Source organism: Ictalurus furcatus, chromosome 1 (genome assembly GCF_023375685.1).
Source record: "Ictalurus furcatus strain D&B chromosome 1, Billie_1.0, whole genome shotgun sequence".
NCBI lineage: Eukaryota > Metazoa > Chordata > Actinopteri > Siluriformes > Ictaluridae > Ictalurus > Ictalurus furcatus.
The window spans coordinates 35,390,190-35,413,691 of NC_071255.1; the positions used below are offsets into that span (position 1 = coordinate 35,390,190).

Consider the following 23,502-nt stretch of genomic DNA (forward strand, 5'->3'; position numbering starts at 1 on the left):
CCTGTCCGCTCCGATTCAGTTCATCCACTTCCTGCAGTTTACTGCGCCACAGTGACAAGGAATCTTATGCTGGTCATCTTCAAGGTCGAATTTGTAGTCGTAGCACAACTAGGGAAGGGGAAAAACAAAAGAAAAGGAAAAAAAACACACAAAATTAAAAAAACAAGTATTGTGTACACTTGTAGAATTATAGGAATCTTTTTTTATTTTTTTTATTTTTAAAAAGTGAATATGTTAGCCTAACGTTTCTCATGCCACTAGGGGCACTGGAGGCGCTAACATTTCCTTTTAAGGAGGAAAAAGGAAATCCAGAAATAATAAAATGTAATTAGAACTACTGATTATAATTTAGCATGATTTAATACGTAACTGAATAATAATAATAATAATAATAATAATAATAATAATAATAATAATAATGAGTGAGCTATAGTAGAGTGATAAGGCTTTATAACGCGAGTGCATGAATGTGTCATGACATGGGCGTCTTCCTCATGACTGACTGTGACCCGTCATATACGATGTATTTCTATCATCTCATCTAACATTTCCTCGTTTCTTACGCATCTGTGTTGGGTTTAAGTGCCTAGGGTCATTGACGGTTTTAGTAAGGGTATTTAAACGGGTCATGTCATTTTTAAAAAAAATATTTTTTTATAGTTATCTTTCCTGAGGTGTAATTATAATATTAATAAAGTTCTGTAGCAGAAAAATCATACAGAATGTAGACGTTCATGACCTTTTTCCACCCCGGCTCTGACCGTCTGACTGAAACGATCGGTTTTTGCGTGCTTTACCTTTAAGACTTCGATGTAACCGCCCACTGCTGTGATTGGCTAGCATCTCTGCCTATGAATTAATCCTCGACGCCCCCTGCAGTAACAATCTCTTTTCAGAGACTGAGCGCCAGTGGGCGGGGCCAACGGTGCGATGATGTAAAAGTAGGCGTCGATGTCTTGCCGTACGGGCAGTCGTATGCAAATTTATTTGCCCGTGTGACATCACGAATCCCACCACATCCAAACGAGCCGGATTCGGAGCTCGGTTAAATAAAGGCTCTTTTCGTACCGAGCTACGAAACCTTTTAACGGTAACGTTTACCGTTCAATGATTTAAAATTTTTTATGAATTTATTTTACAAATGAATATTATGATTATTAACTACAACTATAACGGTGTTTCTGAGAGTGACCGAGCATTCCAACAAGCCACATTTAAGTGAACGAGTGTACGAGACATTTATTTATTCATTTTTGTGCGTTTTTTTCAATAAAATAATTTGACAAATTTCTCCGTCCGTCTACGTCCGCTAGTCCCTCGACAGCATCTCTCGGTGGAACTACAGAATTCATTCAAACGAACATGAAAATGTGGCGAAACGTATTTGACGTGGCGTTACGAGTCTGAAATTACGGACGCGGAATTAAAGCACGCAGGACGGGGTTGTAGAAAATTCATAACGTCCATCAATATGTTCGGAGGAACCCCTGGTTTATAACTGAGCACATACTGTCACCACGCTGAGAAAACTAAAACGTGAAAATACTACTAGTTACGGAGAAAAACGTGTAAGGATTACGCAACTACCAGAGTCTAGAACACGTCAAACGGCACTGGATATCCTTTTCCCAGAATCGTGAAAGGTTAAACGTTGAATACGTTCTTCTCCTTACAGTTTTCTAACACGCCGTGGTCCATTACACAGCTACATGGCTTAGATGATCACTAACAGGGGGCCAAAACTTTTCGGAAAACCACCGCCAGCAAAACAAACAAATACCACTGGTTCATACCAAGCATCGTCACCTACAGAGCATTAACGTTAAATAAAACATGATGGATTTTAAGAAGAGTTTCTCTATATTTGGAGAGGATTGTTCTTTTTAAGAGACTCCATTCTGCTTTCATTTAGCCAATGCACGCTAACCAGCGTCACCATAGAAACCGAATGACCGGATTTGTCTTCTGACAATTTTAAATTTCATAATGATGTAGGCTCGTGTTTCAAGTTCAAGAAATAATGCGGCTAACGAAGGATTCGTGTTACATCACATCCCTGTAACACCAGGGTTAATTAGGACTGCCTTCCAGATACTACAGTCCCAAAAAAAAAAAAAAAAAAAAAAAAAAGGCCGAGGATGGAGGATCTTTCAGTTTCAGGGTTTTACAGCGAATTCTAATAAAAAAAAACCCCAATGAGAATAAGCGAGCGAGGATTCGACGCCGGAGGCCCTGTGGGAGACGATCACAATTTTCCTTAAAGGCACAAGCAGGAGTGTTCATGAATAAAAACGAGCCCCTGTTCAGAACCCTCAGATTTTAAGTGCTGTTCCAGCACACGTACCTCCTCCCCACGCTGTATCCGGCGGTTGGAGCTGATGATGATCTTGTGGCCTCTCTCAAAGGTCACGACCTCTGCTATGCAGTTGGGCGCGCAGGAGTGGTTAATGTATCTGAGGGAATAAATTGCAGTGTTATGTTCGAGAAATCCAAACTCATCTCAGACGAAGAAACATGACCTGCGTGTGGATGATGCCGAGTGCACGTTATTCGGATTTTACCGGATTTAACATTTACGTTTACGGCATTAAGCAGACGACCTTATCCAGAGCGACTCGCATTTATCTCATTTATATAACTGAGCAGCTGAGGGTTAAGGGCCTTGCTCAAGGGTCCAGCAGTGGGGCTTGAACTCCTGACCTTCTGATCAGTGACCCAGAGCCTTTAACCACCGAGCCACCACTGCCTTTTATCATTGCGAAAGAAGATTTCGCCACTTCGAGTAGTTTTCTGCAAAAAAAAAAAAAAAAAAAAAATCAAAAACTACGCGGACTGCATCGCAAATTTTGAAGGAAAAAAAAAAAAAAAAGCAGCAGCTTAAACGATAAAAATAAAAAAAATAAAAAGAGCACGAAATCCTGTATGGACTGGTCAATGAGCGTTGTGAGCAATAAAGTAATTATTTACTGATTTTTTAAAAGTGACGTCGTTTATCCACTCAGCATCATGAAAACTCCCCCAAAAAAGCCTCAAAAGACAAAAACAAACAAACAAACAAACAAACAAAAAAAAAAACGTTCCTACCGTGCAGGTCCTCCTGTTATGGTCGCGTCTATTACATGCTCACTGTCGATGCGGAACATGTAAACTCCACGGTTCTTAAAAATAAATAAATAAATAAATAAATAAATGTAAAGAAAAAAAAAATAAATGAGCAAAGCACTAAAAACAATAATCCCTTTGAATATGAAACGAAACGGGGGGGAGAAAAAGTTTACACGTACCTGTGATTCATACATCTTCTCTTTGCGGTTTGCCACCTCGTTACGAATGATGGTACCGATGTATTCAATCACCATGGTGTATTTCTCAATGTCTCGGGCGGCGTACAGCCCCAAGCCCTACAACAAACACCCCCTTGTTTTTATGCTGTCAAACGTTTGTAACGGACAACTGATTAAAAATAATAAATAAATAATACAATCGTGCTCTAGCGACGATTCCATCTCTGAGCCGGTCGTGTCGTTTACCTGGATGCGTGAACGAGCCAGGTAGACGTTGGACTTCCACTCGGCTTTCATGCGTCTGTACTGAAAGGACTTGGAGTGCACGAACTGTTTACTGTAGGGGGCGCCGGTGAGCTCGGCTGGGCTCCCGTTGGTCTGCAGGGCTTTAGCGGAGCAGCCGCTGGTCAGTGTGTGAGGCCTACGGGAGCATACACACAATCACGCTGAAACACTCCAGTGCTGAAGCACACTCGCACCAAGAGACGTGGAAAAGACCGTCAGCGTTCGGGTCAGGGTCGACGAACCGGGGCCAAGAGACTAAACCAGGTGTGTTCACCTAAAATCTACACGCTTTCATAAAATGCCTTGGAGATCTGGATAAGTGACGAACATGGTTTATTAGTTTACGCACCCCAGGTCTATGTCCAGGCTGTACTGTTTAAGAACTTCCCTTTCCGACCTCTCTAGCTCTCTCTGGACTGATAATTTAGCCTTCAGCTAAATAAATCCCCTAAATGTATGTGAAGGGATAAGCTTCTACAAAGGATCTGCTACCGATACTGCACTGGATCATGGATAAAACACTCGAGTCGACGAACTACAGGTAGATTTTTTTCCCCCTTAGCTGACATCAGTGGTCACCAACCATGTTCCTGGAGATCTACCTCCAATTCCTGAAGACTTCAGCTCTAACCATAATGGTGCCCACCTGACCATCTCATCACTGCTTTCAGAAGTTCTTGATGAACTAAAACAGGTGTGTTGGATTGTGGTTGAAGATGAACCGAGCGACTAAAATCACAGCCCTTCCAGTATCACCGGGGTCTGGGCAGGACCGATCACAGCGGAAAATCCTGACGGTTATATATTGGTGAAAAGGACATAATACAGAACATTATCTAATCTTGGTGGAGCAAGCCTGAGCACCTGGGTGTAGATGCTGGAGGACATGCAAGACTTTGTGGGGGGCGGGGTGGGGGGGGGGGTGGAAAGTAGAGCAGAAGAGAAATAAAAGGCTTAAATCCTACAGAATACCTTAACACACACCTCTTGACATGTGTGCAAGCTTTAGGTTCGGATCGAGCGCACCCCGAGGGATTGACGGCCAGCGGCAGCTCCATCAGCGGATTACGGCCGTAACGGAACGTGTAGCCAGCGCATGCCTCCACCCCCGGCAACTGAAACACAACCATAAGAAACACGATCACGCGCAGAAACAGGAAATGATCTAAAACAGGGTAGATTTTTATAGAAATGCTGGGATTCACGGCGCTTTACTTTTTTTGAAAGGTTAACACCACTCAGGCTTAAACCACGCCACGTAAATCCTTTATCGCAAACACACCCAAATAAATCCGGGCAAATACTTTAAAATAAATAAATAAATAAACAAGCAAATCTTAATATGTATGTGTCCGTCATACCGATTCCACGATCCTGGTGACGGCAGGTACGGTCAGTCCGAACAGATCTTCTCCCTTCAGGTAGATGGGGAACAGTTTAAGAGTGCCTGTCTCATTTCTCTTCTCGGCCACCGGCTCCAGAACCTTATCCCACACACCTGTAGAAACGACAATCAACTCGGTTCAACCTTCACATGTGAACTGCTTTAATTATTACATTATTATTATTATTATTATTATTATTATTTTACATCGCCAGGTTCACCCCCCTCCAACTTATTCACCTGCAACCTTTTACCACCATCAAGCTATTCTGCATCCATTTAAATGGACGAGATCTATTTGAGAAAAGAAAAGTCGATCTGTGGCAAATTTTTATTTCTTTTAATATTATTAAAAGATGCAGTTCGCAATGCTTGAAAGTGTTTTTAGACCTATTTTAGAGATGTTCAACAAACGTACTTTGCAATGCAGCCATTGGATCACGCCATTTAGAAAACAGGTTCCCAACCCTGGTCCTGGAGAACCCCTGCTCGGACACACCCACTTCAACTTGTTCATTAGCTGATTAGTTTAATCAGGCGTGTTGGGAGAAGAGATAGTACTCTCTTCTCCCAACTCGTATGTACGAGTCGAACGCACATGAACGCCAGCACAAAGTGGTAATTACGAGTGGGGAAACTCTGGAGTTCCTGAGGTAAGAAGACGTCTGTAGTTGACGGTAAATTTGTTGAAATTGAATGTTTACTCGTCGCAGAAGCCGATTTCAGTTGTCGTGTTCGGTTTATGCAGCAAAGATACGGTCAGGCTTTTTATTTACAATAAAACAAGCGAATTTCCTGCACAAAAACACGATCGCGTTGTACAATTATGATATAATATGTAATGATAAAGTTTACTGCGGCTTCGTAAAACTTTTTTTTTTTTTTTTTTAAAGCAACACACACCTTATGTGTGTTCTTCATTCTTCAATTTCTAGTAGAGTTAAAAAAACCTTGCTGTATTTTTTTGTAGTTAATTAAGAGAAGGTACGCCGCTGTCTCGCTCCGACTTGAACGCACCTGACGTCGTAATTACGGACTTCCCGGGAGGATTTTAACGCACAGTGTGACGTACAGGAAAGGGGGGCCAGAGTTGGAAACCTGTGAGTTACAGCATCTGTTGACTTTTTACCAGGACAACAATAAGCCCCGCCTCCAGCCGGAACAGATCGTAGAAGCTCATTTACTAAATCGTTTGTATTGCATTAATGGAAAAGTATGGGACTGACTCGGGGAAGGGAAAGACTCGTCAACGGGTGCGTCCTAAAACGCTCGTCGATGCCTCTTTGACGGCTCGATCCTATGACTCGATCAAAGTCTGCTACCTTTAAGGATGGAACCAATTCTTAAAAACTGCTCGGTGGACTCAAGGACAAGGAGAGGAGGCTTTTGGATGAAGGACACACAGGTGCTTCCTGCTTCCGTGTAAAAAAATAGCAATCTTAAACTTACATAAACAATGGGAGCTTATAAATCCTTGCATACATGACAATTAATATGCTTCGCTTTTATAACGAAGTCAGGTGATGAGCAGAATCTTGTAAACCCTCAAAAATGTAGTGTTTTAGTGAGACATTAGAAGCTCCATGTGTAATAATGATTTAATAAAGGATGACTCGGCGTGTAATCAACTCTTCTGTTTATACGGCTAACACAGCTTGGAAACATCAAAAAACAAATTCACCAAAACAGAATTTGCTCTCGATTCCCCGTGTCCTCTTTTTGCATCCTTTCTCCACTTCCTCAGAGGGAGGAGTTAAAAAGCGAGGCGAGGAAACGGAATGAGGAGGCGCGATTTAAGAAACGCAAAGCAGCTGATGATTTACCGTGACAGCAGTACACTTGGCAGACTGCAGAGGGCGCTACAAATTGTGGTTTTGAAATATGCCGCATGACCGCAAGAATTATTCGATTTTCATAATGGTAAATTCCCCTGGAAGCATCAAATGAACGAGATGCAAATGGTTCCCAGTGGCTTATATATGAAAATGCTCCAAAAGAAATGTATTCATTTGTATAATTAGCGTTCGGAGGCGTAGTAGACGTTTAGGCCCACGCTCACGACTATATTTAAAATCACCAGACTGCAATATGAGAACGTTCATCATCAGAGACCAATGAAATGTAAAACGATACAAGACATCTTGGATTCTTGTTTGTGGCGCTTACCTTTAGGGGAGGAGCCAGTCAACACAAGGTCCTCATATCCTTGTTCCACCACACGGATGGTGAATTCAGGGGTGCTGTCCTTCTCGTCGATGGAGCACAGGTAGCGGCAGCGGCGGCTGGCATGGCGCATGCTCCAGTAGATCCGACTGGCTTCGTAGCCGATGGGGAAGATGGCAGCTGGCGAGTGGAAGGCTTCCATCTGCTGTGGCAGGAGCTGCCCGACTGAATGAAACACCAGGCTGCCTACACGGAAGGTGTGTTCCCGCTCGCCACGCTGCATCATGCTGGCAATCTGGCGTGCCTCGTCACGCTGCACATAAACACGCCGGTACACGGTGAAGCAGCGCAGCTCGTGCTCCAGTACTCCAAATGTGGCGCCCCCAGCACTATTGCCCATACGGGGTTTGTGCAGGTGGCAAAGCATGGTCTTGTCCTTGAAGAAGGTACACTGAGCCTTGAGTGCACAGGTGAAGTGGTATGTGTTGGTGCAGCGTAGTCGATGACAGCCACTGGTCGCGCCTGTGCGCTGGCAGTAGGCACAGCGAATACTGAGGCCACGGCGCAGCGCCAGCTCCACATTGATGAGTGCGCCCGCCTGGGTCTCGTACACCTCGGTGGACCAGAGCGCGCAATTCAAGTGCACCCACAAATCTAGGTCCAGATTTAGCAGTCGGGCCGGGCCGTCTGTGAGGCCATCGCCCTCTTCGTGGCAGAAGCAGCAACGTCGTTGGTCTTTGGGCAGCGGCTCCGGCCGCAGTGACGCGTCCAGCTTCCTTAGCAGCTCTTCCAGCTCATCCTCACTCTGCAGCTGTAGCTTTCCTCTGGGTACCACGATATGGATGCTCCACTTGCGCCAACGCAGCCCTTTCCAGCGCTTTGCAGAATGGTAGCGCGCTTCATCCGCTCCATTGTGGACGGCCCGGGGCCGGGGCTTCAGTTTGACTGTGACCTTCAGGGCGTCCGACTTGATCTCGGCTTTCTGTGTCTCGGAGAAGATGGACGGAAAAGAGATGGGAGGGGTGGATGGCGGGGACTGCTTGGGCTGCATCTGGGCCAGGCAGTGTACGTCCAGTGAGGATATGTTGTAGCTGTATTGGTGGAGAATTTTGGGGGGGCATTTCTCTTCAGATTCAGGTACCACGGCTGCGTTCGGCTGAGAGAAGACGACAGGTAAAGCTCGGCGTTAAAACCCCTCATTTAAGCGTATTGTAATTATTTTACGTAATTAGACCCCCTGGTCTTGTACTCAGTGCGATACAACATGGCTCACCTTGCTGTCTACAGGTTTATTCTGCATGATGGATGAGTAGAGAACGAGACAGTTGCGGCTGCAGAAAACCGTGTTGCCCTCAGCCCAAACCTGGCCCTCCTGTAGAGAGAACACATGTCAGTCAAGCCACCCCACATGCTCAAGAGAAGCTGAGAAATGGGACTCCGCCACTTCCCAATTTCCGACTACATCGCCTCAAAGTATTATTACGGAACAGCTCTCTAAAAACGTAGACATCAAAGGCTGTTTTATGTCACACCCTATAGTCATGCCGAAACCATTCTGAGGAATCATCAGAGGAATGCACGCATCAACATCAACTGCTCGTTTGAATAACCACAAATTTTTTGCAAATGAACCAGTTTGTGGATTCAGGCAACTCTCACACACAGGTAGCGTCAGTTAACCCGGGAATTGTAGCATAAAAGATTTTCCTTTCCCACCGGGACTGGTTTAACATAATTTGGTAGATAATTCTGTCTCCTAGAGAGGAGCTTTAATGCTAGAAAGAAAGATCGTTCGCTGAAGAGTTCTATGGCCTCCGGTCTGAAACACTAATGGCGGCCATTTAGTTACCCAGGCTGCACAGAGCCATGAGAAAACAGCCGGGACCTCCGCTCGTGTTACACATATAATCTTTCAGGCCTTTGGGGAACGAGAGGCTCCATGACTCAACTGGAGACTCGTAATACAGCCTGTACAGCGAGATCAGGTTTTCTGAATCGCTAAGCAGCCCCGGCCCCACTCGATAGGCTGAACGAGGGGGTTTTTAATCCGTCTCATCTCAACTCAATTTGATTTGTATAGCACTTTCAATAACAGACATCATCACAACACAGAAATCCGGGTATACATAGATTAAAAGTGCTTTCGTATATGCAGTGTTTCGTCTGTTTGAACGGAACCCTGCTGCGTTCGCCCCCTCAGTAGGTGAGAACACAGCAATGACGTTCGGGCGTGGTCCGAAACAACCTGTCCGAGAGCGTCTGAGCGAACGGGTCTCAATCTGCATCCGAGTGAACTCTAACACGGTTTGACTGCGGTTTACAAGTGATTCGATTCTGAATCGACTCTGAATCGACTGCAGGAAGCGAACGAACACGTCGAGTGTTTTGGGTTACAGATTTTTTTTTCGGTACATGTAAGCTGCTAAATGGAGCAAAAACGACACAGCGACAGCTGCAGAAATGTCACGTGTTCTGGAGATTTGAAAAAGACGACAGAAACACTGGATGCGCCACACTAAATGTTCCAAACTAGCTATTTACATACAGTAATTACCTCGGAATTTATCGAACCTCGGCTCTGCGTTCTCTACGCTCGGGTTGTTTATGCGATGCCTGAACGACGAATACATTTTTACACGTGCATTTTCAGCCTGACACACATGGGGTTGTTGTTTTTTTGGGGTTTTTTTTTTTTGGCTTTGTTTAATTACAGTATGCGCAGTGAGAAAACGAACCAAAAGTATGGATTTGACTCTGATTCAGACGCCACAAACAGACTATTAGGTGTGACAGTGCCCTTTCATGCCTAGCGAACAAGCTAGCGGTGACGGTACTGAGGAAAACTCACACGAAAGAGGAACCAATCTCTAAAAGGAATCGTTTCTCTTCTCGGTGAAACCAGATATACGCTACACGGGTGTAGAAGAGTAAACACAAACCTTATGAAGTGTGGTGAAACGATACTCAAGAGTCCTGAGACGAGCCCAGGACAGTATTCATGATTACAGCTGTAATGCGCGGGCATGAGTAACAAATCGACATTGCTTGATTCCTATTTAAAACAACGCTGTTTGGCTAACGCGGACAGGCGCAAGATTACGGACTTCCGCTCGTTACTCCACCTGTTTATCGCAGGGGTCTTTGGTGGACCTTCGGACTCCGTTTCCCAAAACCACCACTTTACACTGGGCGCACCACTGCAGTTTTCTCCCTGGGCTGCTTGTATCCATGTGGTATTCTGGTCGGATCGCAGCTGGACCTGGAACACAGCATGTCAGTGACACCTGTAAAAAAATCTGCAAAAATTTGCTGAAATCCTGAGAGAAACCATTCTAAAAAAAAAAAAATTATAAAAAAAAACTACATGATAAAGCTGGGCCAATTTCCTAAATAATGTGAGACAATTATCACTGGCTTTTGTTAACAGTTCAGATCTCATGATCGATAATAATGTGTGTCTGGAGGGAAAAAAAAAAAAGAAAAAAAAGAAAGCCTTCTCTCATGAACTTTAAATCCATTCACTTTCACAAACTACATGGGAAAACACTTAATGATAATGACAACGTGTGTCAAAAAAAAATAATAAAAGGAATAAAGACTTCGAGCCCCTGTGAAGAAGTTAAAGTAAAAACCTGTGATTCATGCCACTCGAGAGGAACATTACAAAGCTCATTCGAAGCAGTTAAACGCTGGGTTTAATCGCGACTATTGACGGACGCAATCAATATCCGCAATTTCTCTTCACAGTCTGAATGTGGTGCGAGTTCACTCACCGGCGCTGGCGTTCGGCGTGAAGTGCTGAGTCGACGCCATCGTTCCCGGAGGTCTGGAGAACCTCACGCCAGACTGGGGGAACAGGGCGGCCTGGCGAGGGTCGAGTCCGTGCGGTGGAGGGACTTTGAGGCTCGCCAGCATGGCCAGGGAGTTGCGTGGTTCTGGACTCAGGGTACGAGACACCTCGTAGTTGACGGGTAGAGGGACGCAAAGCAAGTTGGATACCGCCGCCATCACTCCTTGAATGTTCTAGAGTACAAGTAAACATGGGAGGTTGGTTTTCGGATGGTCGGTTATGCCTGATGAACGGTTTCTAAAGCGGTTACCCAATACGGACAGTCTACGTCCTGAAAAGTTTATAACCACCGCAAATATCTCTCACTATTAAAAGAAAAAATACATACTACATTATTCACAATGCAGCGTGTGGTCTCGGTCCACGCCCAAGTGAACTCTCAAACCGCGAGAAAGCAATTCGACTTGATTAGGTTCTGCTCAACTGAGCCACGAGTCACAAACGGAGACAGAAAATAGGTTTTAAACTAAAGGCTTTAAACCGGTTATTTATGTAATTATCTAACGCAAGGTTATTATCGTTAATGGAAACCATCAGGAAAAGTAAAACCAGCGGTGAAAAAACTTTTTCGCCGACTGAAGCAGAAATAAAACGAAACTCAGAATTTCAGAGAATAAAACTTTTGTTTTCGTATTTCAAATGTTGGGTGTTCTGACTTAAGAAGAGAGGCTGAACGGAGTGGATTCATCACTGACTACGTTTACATGGACAGCAGTAATCTAATTATTGACCTTATTCTGAATAAGACGATATTCTGATTAAGGTGTTTACATGAGTCGCTTTTAGAATACTCCTTTCATGTTCCTGTTTTACATGCTATAGAACATAGACGGATTAACGTCACACGTCATAACGTCCCCGCGTCACGCCGTCCGACGTCCCTCTAGAATTTCACGTATCGACATACAGTTGGTCTTCGTTATGGTCCCGTATTCAGTTTTGGGTGTTTCGTTTATAATTTTACGAAAGCTTCAAGTGCGGTTAATTATTTGTCATGCTATACGTGCAGATAGACGACTGCTTGAAGTCGTGGGCTGCGTCCCAAACCGCGTACTTACCTTCTATATAGTAGCTGAAATACATGTATCTCGCCTACTATATACTGTAGCAGGCAAGTATGCGGTTTGGGACGCAGCCGTGCTCTCTTGTTTGCCGTCAAACGGTTGAGCGCTGCCGTGTGTGTACGTGTCCTGTCACACAATGCGGTGAAAACTCCCACACGACGTTAATAGTGTGATTAAGGTGTGTACGTGTCTGTAACGCACGTCAATAACGCGACAAAAACAGGAATACTCCACACGTCTTAATTCCATTCGTGTTTACTTCGAGTATGACTTTAATCGGATTAAGGTCATCAATAATCTCTGTTTACATGCTAGTTTCTTAATCAGAGTATCGTCTTAATCGGGTTCATATCGGATAACGGTTGTCCATGTAAACGTACTAAATGTTGCCGAATCGTAAATGATCAGAAGGTGGCAGGGTAACGTGTATCAGTTTGGCAACACAAACTAAAAGTAATGTTTTTTTTGAAAGATAGAAATGAAATCAAAACCATTAAAATTGAAAAACTGAAATTAAAACGACAAAAAAAAAAAAAAAAACTAGCAATATTTTTAAAACGATAATAACCCTGATCTAACGATTTATTTCACTCTGGCCGTGTGTTCTCCGTGCTCGGGTGATTTTATTTGTGTATGATTTCTTGGTAAAAGTTTTACCTTGGCATACGTCTGTATGTATGTTTAACCGAGAAAGTTTTACGAGAACATTTTCGGCCCTAAACACACCCCAGCCGATACTTTTTTTTTGCTTTTCGGATGGCTGAATCGTGTTCAAGAAGCAGAGAACTAAAACGATTAAACCTCGCTCTGACTCAGACTCAGAATACAGACTAATACGCTTGAGAGCGCACTTAAAAAAAAAAAAAATACAATTCTTCTGAGCACCGAATGCGGATTGTTCCGAAATTCCCTAATACTTTTCAGACGGTAAATTACAGTCATTTGAACACAATTTGTATTACGCAGCACTGAGAGAAGCCTCACACCTGTAGAAATTCGTTCGTTTATTTTTAGAACTCTTACCTCTGCTGCCGCTCGATTGAGCGTGAGCGATACGGACATCAGACCGGCCTTGGAGCAGGAGGAAGACTGATCAAAATGGGAGCCGAAGAAATTGCTCTGGGGTTCTTTCTTCACCTCCCACCGCATGACTTCAGTGCCTGCAGCAAAGAGTCTCCGTCAGTGGGGAACTTTTAACAGAACCTGAGATGCGGTTTCAAATGTGGACGGTGAACACACACATACACACACATACAGAGAGACACAAACACAAATATTCCAAAGAGTAGATCAGGCTGTCCAGGCTTTTCCGAAAGTGTACATGGTGTGATCTGAGCGGAGTAAGGAACATGATCGGGTAAAATGAATAAATAAATAAACAAATAAATAAATAAATGAACGAACAGGTAAATTATCGAAAATGCATTTTAATCAGCATTCTGAAAACGTCAACAGCGACTATGTTTAAACTCCGTTTAAGGTCTTTATTCGGATGTTTATATGCTAAGCACGTGTTAGCACCCACAATTCCTTGCGGACTGAGCATGCGCGTACATGTCCTTCGGGTGGATTTTCTGAATAAGGTGTTTTACATGCGACACATTTCTGATTAAATTGTGGCATTTACGTGACTATATATTAATTAACACATTGCCAAATGCCCGATAATGTACGTGCGATGATAATATGGTAAAGAGACCTTTCCCGCTCGCAATGGGCAGCATTGGGATGGTAGGAGATGGTGCAGGTGATGGAGGTTCCTCCTTTACTAGAGACAGGTCTGGGTATCTGCTAATCTCCATGCCAGCGACACTCTCCGGAGACGAGGAGGGGACGAAGCTGTCTGGGGTGTCCCGGTCACAATGGTCCTGGCCACTTTAAGAAAAAAAAAAAAAGAAAGAAAAAAAAAAGAAAAGAAAAAAGAATTGTTTTTTTTTTTAAACTTACAATGGTGGTAAATGAGTAAAAAGTCCAAAAGAAAGGAAGAGAAGAAAACAAAAACAGACAAGTGACCCTACAGCTGAATATTGTGTATTGTAAGCCAGGCACTCGAGTCTTACCGGAGCTCCTCCTGATTGGTGTGTGGGGGTGTGGGCAAGGACGCAGGCACGTCAACAGTCTTGGGTCCCTGAGAAATGGCCTGAGACAGGAGGTCGTCCTCTCTTTTCAACACGGTCGACAGCTGCTTTGGTCCCAAGCTTTTGGACACTGAGAACAGCCGAGTGCAAAACGTTTAAACTACAGGAATATTTATTTTTTAAAATCTCAGAACGGCTGTACTTCTCTAGAATAAGTGACTTTTATCACTAGGGCAACTTTTGCGGACTACAGGAGCAATCGCAGATGACGCTCACGCACTAAGCTTTACGGAAAGCCTAGGAAAAAACATTTACGTAACGTTTTGGTGAAATCTGTTTACAGTTTCTTTAAAATTAGGCACAAAAACCCGAGCTGGACCAAAAATCCAGCCGTAGTGACACATGATGGAATTTCCCCAGACAGCCGCTCTTGCAACGTGGAAACGTTCTGAACAATATTTTAATGACTACATGAATGATTGGTTATCAGTTTCTTTACCCTCATGCCCACTTATAACAGCAGCCTTCCTGGCGAGCTCCTCTGCTGTGGCGAACCCATTCACCAGCTTCTGCCTCGCTACAGGCGGCGGGGTCGGAGGCAGAGACGCAGGGGGCGTTGGAGGATTGCTCAGGTTGTTTTGCTGCCCGGTGAAACAAAATGCAAAAAGATACATTTAATAAGCATTCAGTTAATCTATTTTTTTTTTTTTAACACATAAATAAATAAATAAATAAATAAGATCTTTTAATCTGATAGTAACAGCAGACCTTATAAATGAGCTGGGAGTAGTAGTCTGACGCCCCGTCCAGTGACGCGTTGCCAAAAGATCCGGACAGTCTGCTCTCTCCGTTCAGCTGCCGAGCGCCGTACGGAGGGAAGTGGGCAAAGTTCACACCAATCAGGGGCTCCATGAGGGGCAACAGGGAGAGCTGCTGTAATGGGTAGAGGAGGGGAAATATGTAAGAAATTATTTGAAGAACCTAATAAAACCAATATAAAACAACAAAAGGATATCACTGATAAAAAAAAATGCCCAGTCCAGATAATATTTTTATTTTATATATAAGTGTTCAAATCAAAGCAGGGCTGTGCTTCAGGGGGACCTAGTAAATAAATAAATAAATAAATAAAGAGTCTTTCATTTCTTAAGGGTGGGAGCAGGCTGTCAAATATGAAGCTTGTGGGTGAAAGAAAGGCCAGGCTCCATAACATGAGAGTATATACGGTTCTGGTTCACTGCTACTGTGCTGCATTCATTCATTTATCATGAGTAACTGCTTTTACAGGTGTAAACAATTACAACCGTGGGAGGAAGGCAGGATGAAGAGATTAAAAAAAAAAAAATCTCTACCTCTATCTCAAACATTTCATATCTTCAGGGCTTTAAATAAAAATATATAGAAACTCCAACCGGCACAGCACAGGAAACTTCAGCAAAAATGGAATAAATGGAACTTAAGCGAAATACAACATGCATCATATTTTCAAAGCCCGGATTGAAAAGCATAAATGTAGAATTAAAGTGTGTGTGTGTGTGTGTGGGGGGGGGGGTAGGGGGTGGCGCTGGGGGCACATTATTTATCATATACAGCACAAGTGCATCCATGACCAGCAGGGTGTAAAAGCACTCGTGTAATTTTAATCATTGTTAATGCAAGTACACTGAATGTTTCATTTAAAACCCTGTTTAGGCCTTTCAAGAACTCCATCTAATGCATTCTGCTCACACCTATCCATGCCAGCACTGCAATTAAGACTTAATGAAAGTAATTACTCCTTGAGATGACTAATTAAAGAGGCACATTTACAGGTGGGGGAGGATGGGGGGGGGAGATGGGGGGTTTAAAAAAAAAAAAAAATCAACATTCTGTATAATTTAAGACTCATTTAGCTTTAGGACATTTACACCTGTAATGCATTACAGAAAATGGCCTTTAAGAAAAAAATTTGCTCTTAAATGATAGAAATGTATAGTTGGTGGAGTACAGTGCGTGATTTTTGTTTCTCCATCACCCAGTAGGAATCCAATCCAGTGCACTCCTTTACCTGTTTGAGCTGCGTCATCAGTGTATCATTGGTGGGATACAAGACCTGGCGATCCTCCTGCTCTTTCTTTCTTTTCTTCCAGCGAGACGGTGGTTTCTCGGCCCCCGTTTTCGGTGTTCTCTTATTGCGCTGCTTTTTCTTGCCTTGGTCTGGCAGAGAAGGCTCTAGAGAATCCAAATTACCAGCCAACTGGCTATTCGTGCCATCCTGTAGAGCACAGTGTGATTAACAACTATTCGTGAAATCGTTTGCTCTTCCTGATACGATCGCATCTTTACCACTACACTCTGACAATTCATAGAGAATGAGTGATTTTCTTTTTAATCATTTACTGTTATCTGCTTGATTAGAAATGTATGTATTTGGAAAGATCAGCTTTTATGGTGCAGTTGGCAGTTTTAGAATTGAGACTAGGTGTTTATAGATTTGTTCTTACCAAACACTCCGTAGAACTCATTTTGACAGAGCCCTTATTTTCTGCCACTCCTTCTTCCTCCGATCGCAGGCCATCACTGGAGGTCTGCTGTGTATGGGGTGTGGTTGAAGGTGGTGGTGTGCCCTTGTTATTCAGCAGGTGTTTGAGAAGTTCATTTCCAGACTCGCCCTTGGTACTGTGTGCTGGACTTTGTCCAGTGATGCTTGGGGTCTCTTCGACCTTCACGATGCCTGCTGCCCCTGATCCCAACGACCCTTCAGTCCCCTGGCACTCGCTCATGTCCAGCTTCTCCTGCTTGATCTCTTGCAGTTCATCCAAGACTCCTTGCTCAGTCTCTGAACCCATACTAGATTGGCGTCTGAGCAGACTCCCACTACCGGACAGCTGCCTCTCCAGCTCTGATGACGCAGGCAGGCCGGACATTGAGCATAAGGAATTGGAGAGCTCAGAGGAGTCCTGGTCTCCCAGTAGGGCAGCATTGCGTGTGGGGGTGGAAGATGTGTCTGAAACGCATGGGGTCAGAGGAGCAGTGAGGTCCGAATGAGGTGTGGAAGGTGTTTTCACTGAATCTGCGTCGTCGTCTTTCTTCTTTTTCCGATTCCTCTTCTTCTTTCCTTTCTCCTCGGGGATGATGTTGGAGTATAATTGTATGAGGGACTGGCCTGAGTTAGGGTAATTAGGAGGCAGCGGTGTAGCTGACTCCATGCCAAACAGAGGGCCTTCGCCTCCGCCTTGGGGCATTGTTGGTGGCCGAGGTTGACCTGGAATGAAATTGAGTCCATGCATCATTGGATTCTTTGGCCGGAAATTTGGCCCCATGTCCTGGCCTGGAAAAGCAGCACTCCCAGCTATGGGTCGTCGCTCTCCACCCTGCATGAAGGCTGGACCAGGGCCCCCAAAGTCTAGAGGTGTACTGCCCTGCTGGGGGAACACAGATCCCATCTGCTGTGGCTGCTGAGGTCTGGCAGGCTGCATGAAGTCTTGGGGCAGGTCGGTACTGTAGAAGGGCATGTGGGCCAGGCTGTCTCGGTTAGCATCTGGAGCCATGCCTGCACCATGCTGCTCCATCTCCAGCCGCTGAAGAGCCCTCTGTCTTTCTACCTCTTGCATCAGCTGCACCCGCTGTCTCTCCTGTTGCTCCCGCAGTCTCTCGCGGCGCTCCCGCTCCTGGAAGCCCTCACTGAACGGGTTATTGTCATCAAACTTTACGTGTGGGGCGGTACCTCCAACCCCATGACCGACAGGCACACCGCCAGGCTGGCCAGGTGGCACCATGGCAGGTGGTGGCTGGGCCTGTGGTGGCTGGACAGGGTTGGCTGGTGGCATCTGAGGAGGCATGTGAGATGGTATTCTGGGTCCTCCAATTGGTCCAGGGGCACTTGGGTGCCAGCCAGGCATGTTAGGCATGCGGTTGGTGTTTGGCTGACCAGAACGTGATTGCATTGGACCCATCAATGGCTGGCCCATATGGAGTCCACCAGGCATCATGCCAGGGGGTTGGCCTGGCATAGCCTGCATCGGATTCATCATAGAGGACTGCATACTGCGCTGTTCCTGCTTGACGCGGTACTCCTCGATAAGCTCAGCATGTTCCTTCTGCTGCTTGCGGATCTGTGGAGTTGGGGTAACAGAGAAATTGAGGTTGACTGAGCATAGAAAAATCAGCATCCTGCATGAGAAAACTGGTGAAAAATAGATGAATGGACTATAACCATGATTGCTCCAAGTATGAACAATATGAACTTTATTTTTAATAAAGTGCATTTCTGCACAGGTATAACATTCAAAAACACCAGCTTCAACATTTACAAGTGTCTAGTAGCAACACCTCATGGCTGTAGTGCTCAAACAAAATACACAAGCCAGTTGCTCCTTCATCTAGCACTAGGACCACACCTTCCTGATTCAACCATCCCACTGTGCTTCCCAGTTTCAGAAGAATGTGTCAGGTGTTAGAATCGCAGTGTATACTTGCAAAGATGTGCCTCACTTTGGTATGAAGGGTGAAAATTTGCACGCCATGTCAAGCAATAAATCCACCGCTTTCCAACATCTGTAGAGGTGAGATTCTGCACATTCTCTCAAAACAATGATGCTTTGAGCTGTAATGTGCAAACGGAACCCACGCGACCATGGAGGATAGTGTTTAGCTGTTGATTTTTGTACTTTCCAAACATTGTGAGCTACAAAGGATGCGATTTGGTGTCAACGGAAATGGCAGAAGGTTAAACTCACTTGTCTGCGAGTGGACCAGTTTAGAACCATCGGCCACGCTAATAAAATTATTCAAATGGCAAGAGGAAAGGTCAAACCGGGTTGTTTTTTTTTTTTTTTTAAATGTACAGGATAAAATACATGAAGGAGTCAAAGCAGTACAACAGTGAATAAGCTTATGCTTATCTGTCCATCTATAAGAGAACAAGGGTGCGAGTATCGACTTTACCTCAACTGTTAACTAACTATAAAAATATATAAAAACAATCAATATATAAACCAGTAAATTCGATATATCAGCAAATATTCAGTATACATGATTTACTTACAAATACTATTTATTTGGAGCTGAATGCTGGTCACGATTAATTAATTCTTTTTTTTTTTTTTTTAAATAAAGTTACAAATATACTCTGTATAAAAATAAATCCAGGGAGCAAACTTAACTGAAAAAAGTCTAACACTGCGCTAGCTACTCTACCTGTTCCAGCTGCTTCTGAACCAAGCTCTGCTGTTCGGTCACATATTTCAGATGCTCCGCATCTTCCTCAGGGAACTCACGGCCCGCCTTTTTAGCTGTGCGCTGTTTTGCTGAGAGGGCCTTTTTGGATTTCCTGTGGGACCCGATCTGGTCTTCCAAAAACTTCTGCTGCAGTTGAAGAAGCTGCTGAGTATCCTGAAGCCACTCCTCATATTGTTTCTTTTGCGCGTCATCTGAAAAAGGTGGATACAAATATAATAAAAATTAAAAAAAAAAAAAAAAGAAGAAGAAGAAGAAGAAGAAAAAAACCCAACCTTTTTGTATTATAACAAGGCACCCCCAAAATGAACAGCTATCTGCTAATCTATAAAGGCAAAAATCAGCAAACACTTACTGACACACCCAGGTCCAAAATTAGGAGGGTTCGGCCTTGTCAGCTGTGGTACTAGCTTCCCATCCTAAAAGCAAAGTGGTGTCAATGGTTTAGCCATGTTACAAGTGAAAGCATAACAAATGCAGGCTTATGCATGTATGTACCTGTCCAAAAACAGGCTGAGGCAACCCAGGTGCATCTGTTCCATGTGCTCCGGGCATCTGTTGCATTCTGTCCCAAAAAAGACAAAAGTATGACGCAACACCAAGCTTTGAAACTACTACCCTTGTAAAAATCTCAAAAAGTGGGGGGAAAAAAACAACCAGACAAACTTGAACGTAATGACATTTACAGAGTAACAAGGATCATTTGGGAACAAATGTCAGTACAGTAAATAACTGGAACTTGTAAAGTAAAATGGCTGTTTATTACACAGTCGAGGCCACAAGTTTAGGTACAACTAGGCTAAACACATTCAAACTCGATTTTTCACGACTCCACACATTTCCATGTTACCATATACTTCATGTGTTAAGTCAATTAAGGGATCTACTTTATTTCCAGAAGAGGCAATTTTAATATAATAAGAGATAGATGTATTTCAGATTATATTTACTACACAACACTGTTAGTATTTGAACTTGCATCAAACACTTGGGGTTGCCTTCCACAAGCTTATCACAACACTTTGCCAGAACTTTTGCCCATTCCTCCAGACAGAACTGGTGTAGCTCAGTCAGGTTTGTAGGGCTTCTTGCACTCACATGCATGTTCGGTCCACAAATGTTCTATGGGCTTTAGGTCAGGCTTTGTGATGTGCACTCCGATGCTTTCACTTTATTGTCTTTAAGCTATTTTCCAGCAAAAACACCCACACAACATGAGGCTGTCACCCCCATGATTCACAGCTGGGATGGTGTTCGACGGGTGTACTTCCATTAACTCCTAACTATGACAGTTGGCCAATCAGAATCTTCTAAACGTCAATACATCAATTTCTGGAATTTGCAAAGCGTGCGGAAATTGGAATTATGATGTAGTGAATAAAAGCTGAAATTAAGCTGTTTCCAATCCATCCTTTTAAAATTACGTATCTCTGATGTGAACAAAGTAGATGCCCTAGTAGACGTGCCAAAAAAAAAAAAGTATGGTTACTTCAAACTTGACTGATTATCTTAACCTAGGTGTATGTAAACTTTTGGCCTCAATTGTACAGATTTTGTGAAGGGTTATTTACCTGGCCATGGGTGCCATTCCCATGCTATTCTGTACCATCACTTTATTAATTCCTTTGAGGGCCACCATCTTGGCCTTCATGATTGGGTCTGTAATAGCATCAAAGTCTATACAAATAATAAAAAAAAAAAAAAACCCAGTGAAGACAAAAACATTGCAGTTACTGGAATGTGCGACATTTAGACAGTTTATACTTGATCATTTAATGCGTCTTGACTTGATCCAAGTTATATAATGTTATCAGCATAAAATCCAGATACAAGATGCATAATGTGACCAGGTATAAATGGGGTCTTACATTCCTTTGACTTTCATAGCACTGACTTGCATATTAATGAAAGATTGACATTTACACAGTAACAGTAATAAAACCTTACCAATATTAGCTAAAAAGGGGTCAGTAGAGCGTTGCCGAATCATAGCCTGCATCTGCCTTTGTTGTTGCTGCTCCTGCCTCTCCTGATCCAACAGATCTTGCAGAAGGAGTGGTTGCTCATCTAACAGCAGTGGCCTGTTTGTCTGGCCTTGCTGTATTTTTTGCCCTTGCTGGCCTATGGACCCTTGTGGATACATCACCTGCTGGGCCTGTGGATGAAGAGTGTGGGGGACAGGTTGCTGGCCAACCATCATGGGCAGGTTTATATCCACTTGCTGGCCCGGTGAAGCTCCAAATCCTTGGACTGGTATCTGCTGACTGCCAACTGGCAATGTATTTGGGTTTCCTAGTGGTGCTCCATGAGCGAGTGACACATCCATTCTGTGTCCTACCGTCATTGCAGGGTTCATCCCGTGGTCTTTCCTTTGACCCTGCAACATCATGCCCATGTTGGGCTGAAGTTCCGGACCATGGTTAGCCTGGACAAGATTACCCTGGTGAGGGGGTGCTACAGGGCCGATCCCAGAGTCATCAAGTTTCTCTTTGGTTAAAAGGCTTGAGAGCACTGGAGCAGAACCAGAAGGGACCCCTGCACTTGATAAACCAATCTGCTGAGGTGATCCCTCAAAGAGACTGGACATTTCTCCTTGGCTATTTTTACTCTCTAGAGACCTGTTGTCATCAACAGACTGGTCCTCACTGATGACTGAATCCTGTTTAACCTCTGTTTTTATAGTACTTGTTGTCAAGAGACCATCAGTGCTTTCCACTTCTAGGTTCTCTTCTTGTTTGCCATGAGAAGGTCGCTCACCATCCTCTGATTTATTCACAGTTTGAGGAGATTTCTTCTCATACAGGACCTTCTGAAGGACAGAGGTTTCCCCATGATCATCCTCTATGGGGTCACTCAGATCTAGCTCCTCATTAAACATATCCTTCTTGTCCTCAAGGTTCAGCTCAGGATCAGCATAAGCAAGGAGGTCGAATTTCCCAGATTCAATGAAATCGTCAAGGTGAAGGTCATTTGTTTCCAAATCTATATCCTTACCATCATCTGCATCAAGGTTCAAGTTTTCCAAATCATCATCAACCAAATCTTTGACCTCTACATCCTCAAGGTCCTTCACTGCCGAGTCATCTGCATCTAACTTCTCCTCTATTCCATCACCACAAGGCAGTGGGATATCTTCTGTTGGACCTCGGACTGTCCCAGCTAGAAGTGTTGGTTGGGTAGAATTAAGTGCTTCGCCACTAACTGAATGAGTGATTGTGGTTGACAGTGGAGGATGTTGTGGAGCAGTATTCTCTGGCATGTTTGCTTGCTGATGCAAATTCTCTATGCTTGCTGACATTTGCAGGTGCCCAACAGATCCTTGCTGGGGTTGACCAATCATTGGAGTCAAAGGCCGTGGACCCTGGGTCCCAGGAAAGGCCATATGTTGCCCTCCCATTAAGCTGGTTGAAGATCTTTGAGGATGATTCGGATGGTCCATGATGTTGGGTGGCAGAAATGGTAGTCTGACTCGATTCTCTGGTGCCCTATGTCGAAGCTCAATAAAAGGCTGGCCCATTATGTTGTGTGGCTGCACTGGAAGGCCACGTGGTAGAAAGTGTTGTGGAAGACCCATTTGAGGGTTGCCTCCCATCGATCTACCTAGATCAACTGACAGAGACCTTCTCATCTGTGGTGGTACATTATCAACCACTGGTCCGCCTTGCATCTGGTGGGGTGGCCGGAGGAATGACTCCTGACCAGCTACGCCAGATGTAAATGCAAACCTGCAAAAAAAACAAAACAAAAAAAAAAACAACAAAAAACAAAATTCAGAGAAGTGTAAGATAAAATGATGCCCAAAACTATCTACTTCATTGAAGAGAAGAAACGCCTCACCTAGGCCCTTGTGGTCTCATGACCATATTGCTCATATCACCGGAAAACTGAGGCCGCGGGCAATGAGTCTCATCGTGAAATGGCACTCGTTGATCACCATGGAAAGGTCCAGGAAATCTCTGACCTCCGTGCATTGGTGAAGCTCTCACAGTTCCAGGATATGGGGGTGGAGGGCGACCTAAAAATACCTCATTTGGTTGTACAGAATCTTCCGGCGACCAGTGCAATGAAGTGCCAGGTGTAGGAGTACCAGTAGCCTCTTGAAGTCCTTTTTCCTGTCTGATAGCACTCTTTTGCTGTTGCTGTTTCAGGATCAGCTGGCGTAATCTCAGACGCTAAG

At 44.1% G+C, this 23,502-nt stretch overlaps 1 protein-coding gene across 1 annotated transcript in view; it reads right to left on the reverse strand.

Moving 5' to 3' along the window:
* kmt2ca (lysine (K)-specific methyltransferase 2Ca) overlaps positions 1 to 23,502 on the reverse strand; it is a 196,657-nt gene that overhangs the window by 2,245 nt on the left and 170,910 nt on the right. Inside the window, exons 38-61 of the mRNA XM_053624820.1 lie at positions 23,163 to 23,497; positions 21,273 to 23,050; positions 20,897 to 21,002; positions 19,824 to 19,890; positions 19,681 to 19,744; positions 19,287 to 19,519; positions 16,592 to 18,202; positions 16,156 to 16,362; positions 14,877 to 15,041; positions 14,608 to 14,749; positions 14,091 to 14,238; positions 13,730 to 13,905; positions 13,054 to 13,190; positions 10,890 to 11,139; positions 10,239 to 10,375; positions 8,390 to 8,488; positions 7,120 to 8,272; positions 4,931 to 5,067; positions 4,542 to 4,684; positions 3,531 to 3,705; positions 3,285 to 3,401; positions 3,085 to 3,158; positions 2,345 to 2,453; positions 1 to 108 (exon numbers count right to left, since the gene is read on the reverse strand). The exon at positions 1 to 108 is cut by the window's left edge and continues 2,245 nt beyond it. Coding sequence (XP_053480795.1) covers positions 16 to 108; positions 2,345 to 2,453; positions 3,085 to 3,158; positions 3,285 to 3,401; positions 3,531 to 3,705; positions 4,542 to 4,684; positions 4,931 to 5,067; positions 7,120 to 8,272; positions 8,390 to 8,488; positions 10,239 to 10,375; positions 10,890 to 11,139; positions 13,054 to 13,190; positions 13,730 to 13,905; positions 14,091 to 14,238; positions 14,608 to 14,749; positions 14,877 to 15,041; positions 16,156 to 16,362; positions 16,592 to 18,202; positions 19,287 to 19,519; positions 19,681 to 19,744; positions 19,824 to 19,890; positions 20,897 to 21,002; positions 21,273 to 23,050; positions 23,163 to 23,497 — 7,656 coding nt within the window. The 3' untranslated portion in view covers positions 1 to 15. The remainder of the gene's footprint in view (positions 109 to 2,344; positions 2,454 to 3,084; positions 3,159 to 3,284; positions 3,402 to 3,530; positions 3,706 to 4,541; positions 4,685 to 4,930; positions 5,068 to 7,119; positions 8,273 to 8,389; positions 8,489 to 10,238; positions 10,376 to 10,889; positions 11,140 to 13,053; positions 13,191 to 13,729; positions 13,906 to 14,090; positions 14,239 to 14,607; positions 14,750 to 14,876; positions 15,042 to 16,155; positions 16,363 to 16,591; positions 18,203 to 19,286; positions 19,520 to 19,680; positions 19,745 to 19,823; positions 19,891 to 20,896; positions 21,003 to 21,272; positions 23,051 to 23,162; positions 23,498 to 23,502) is intronic.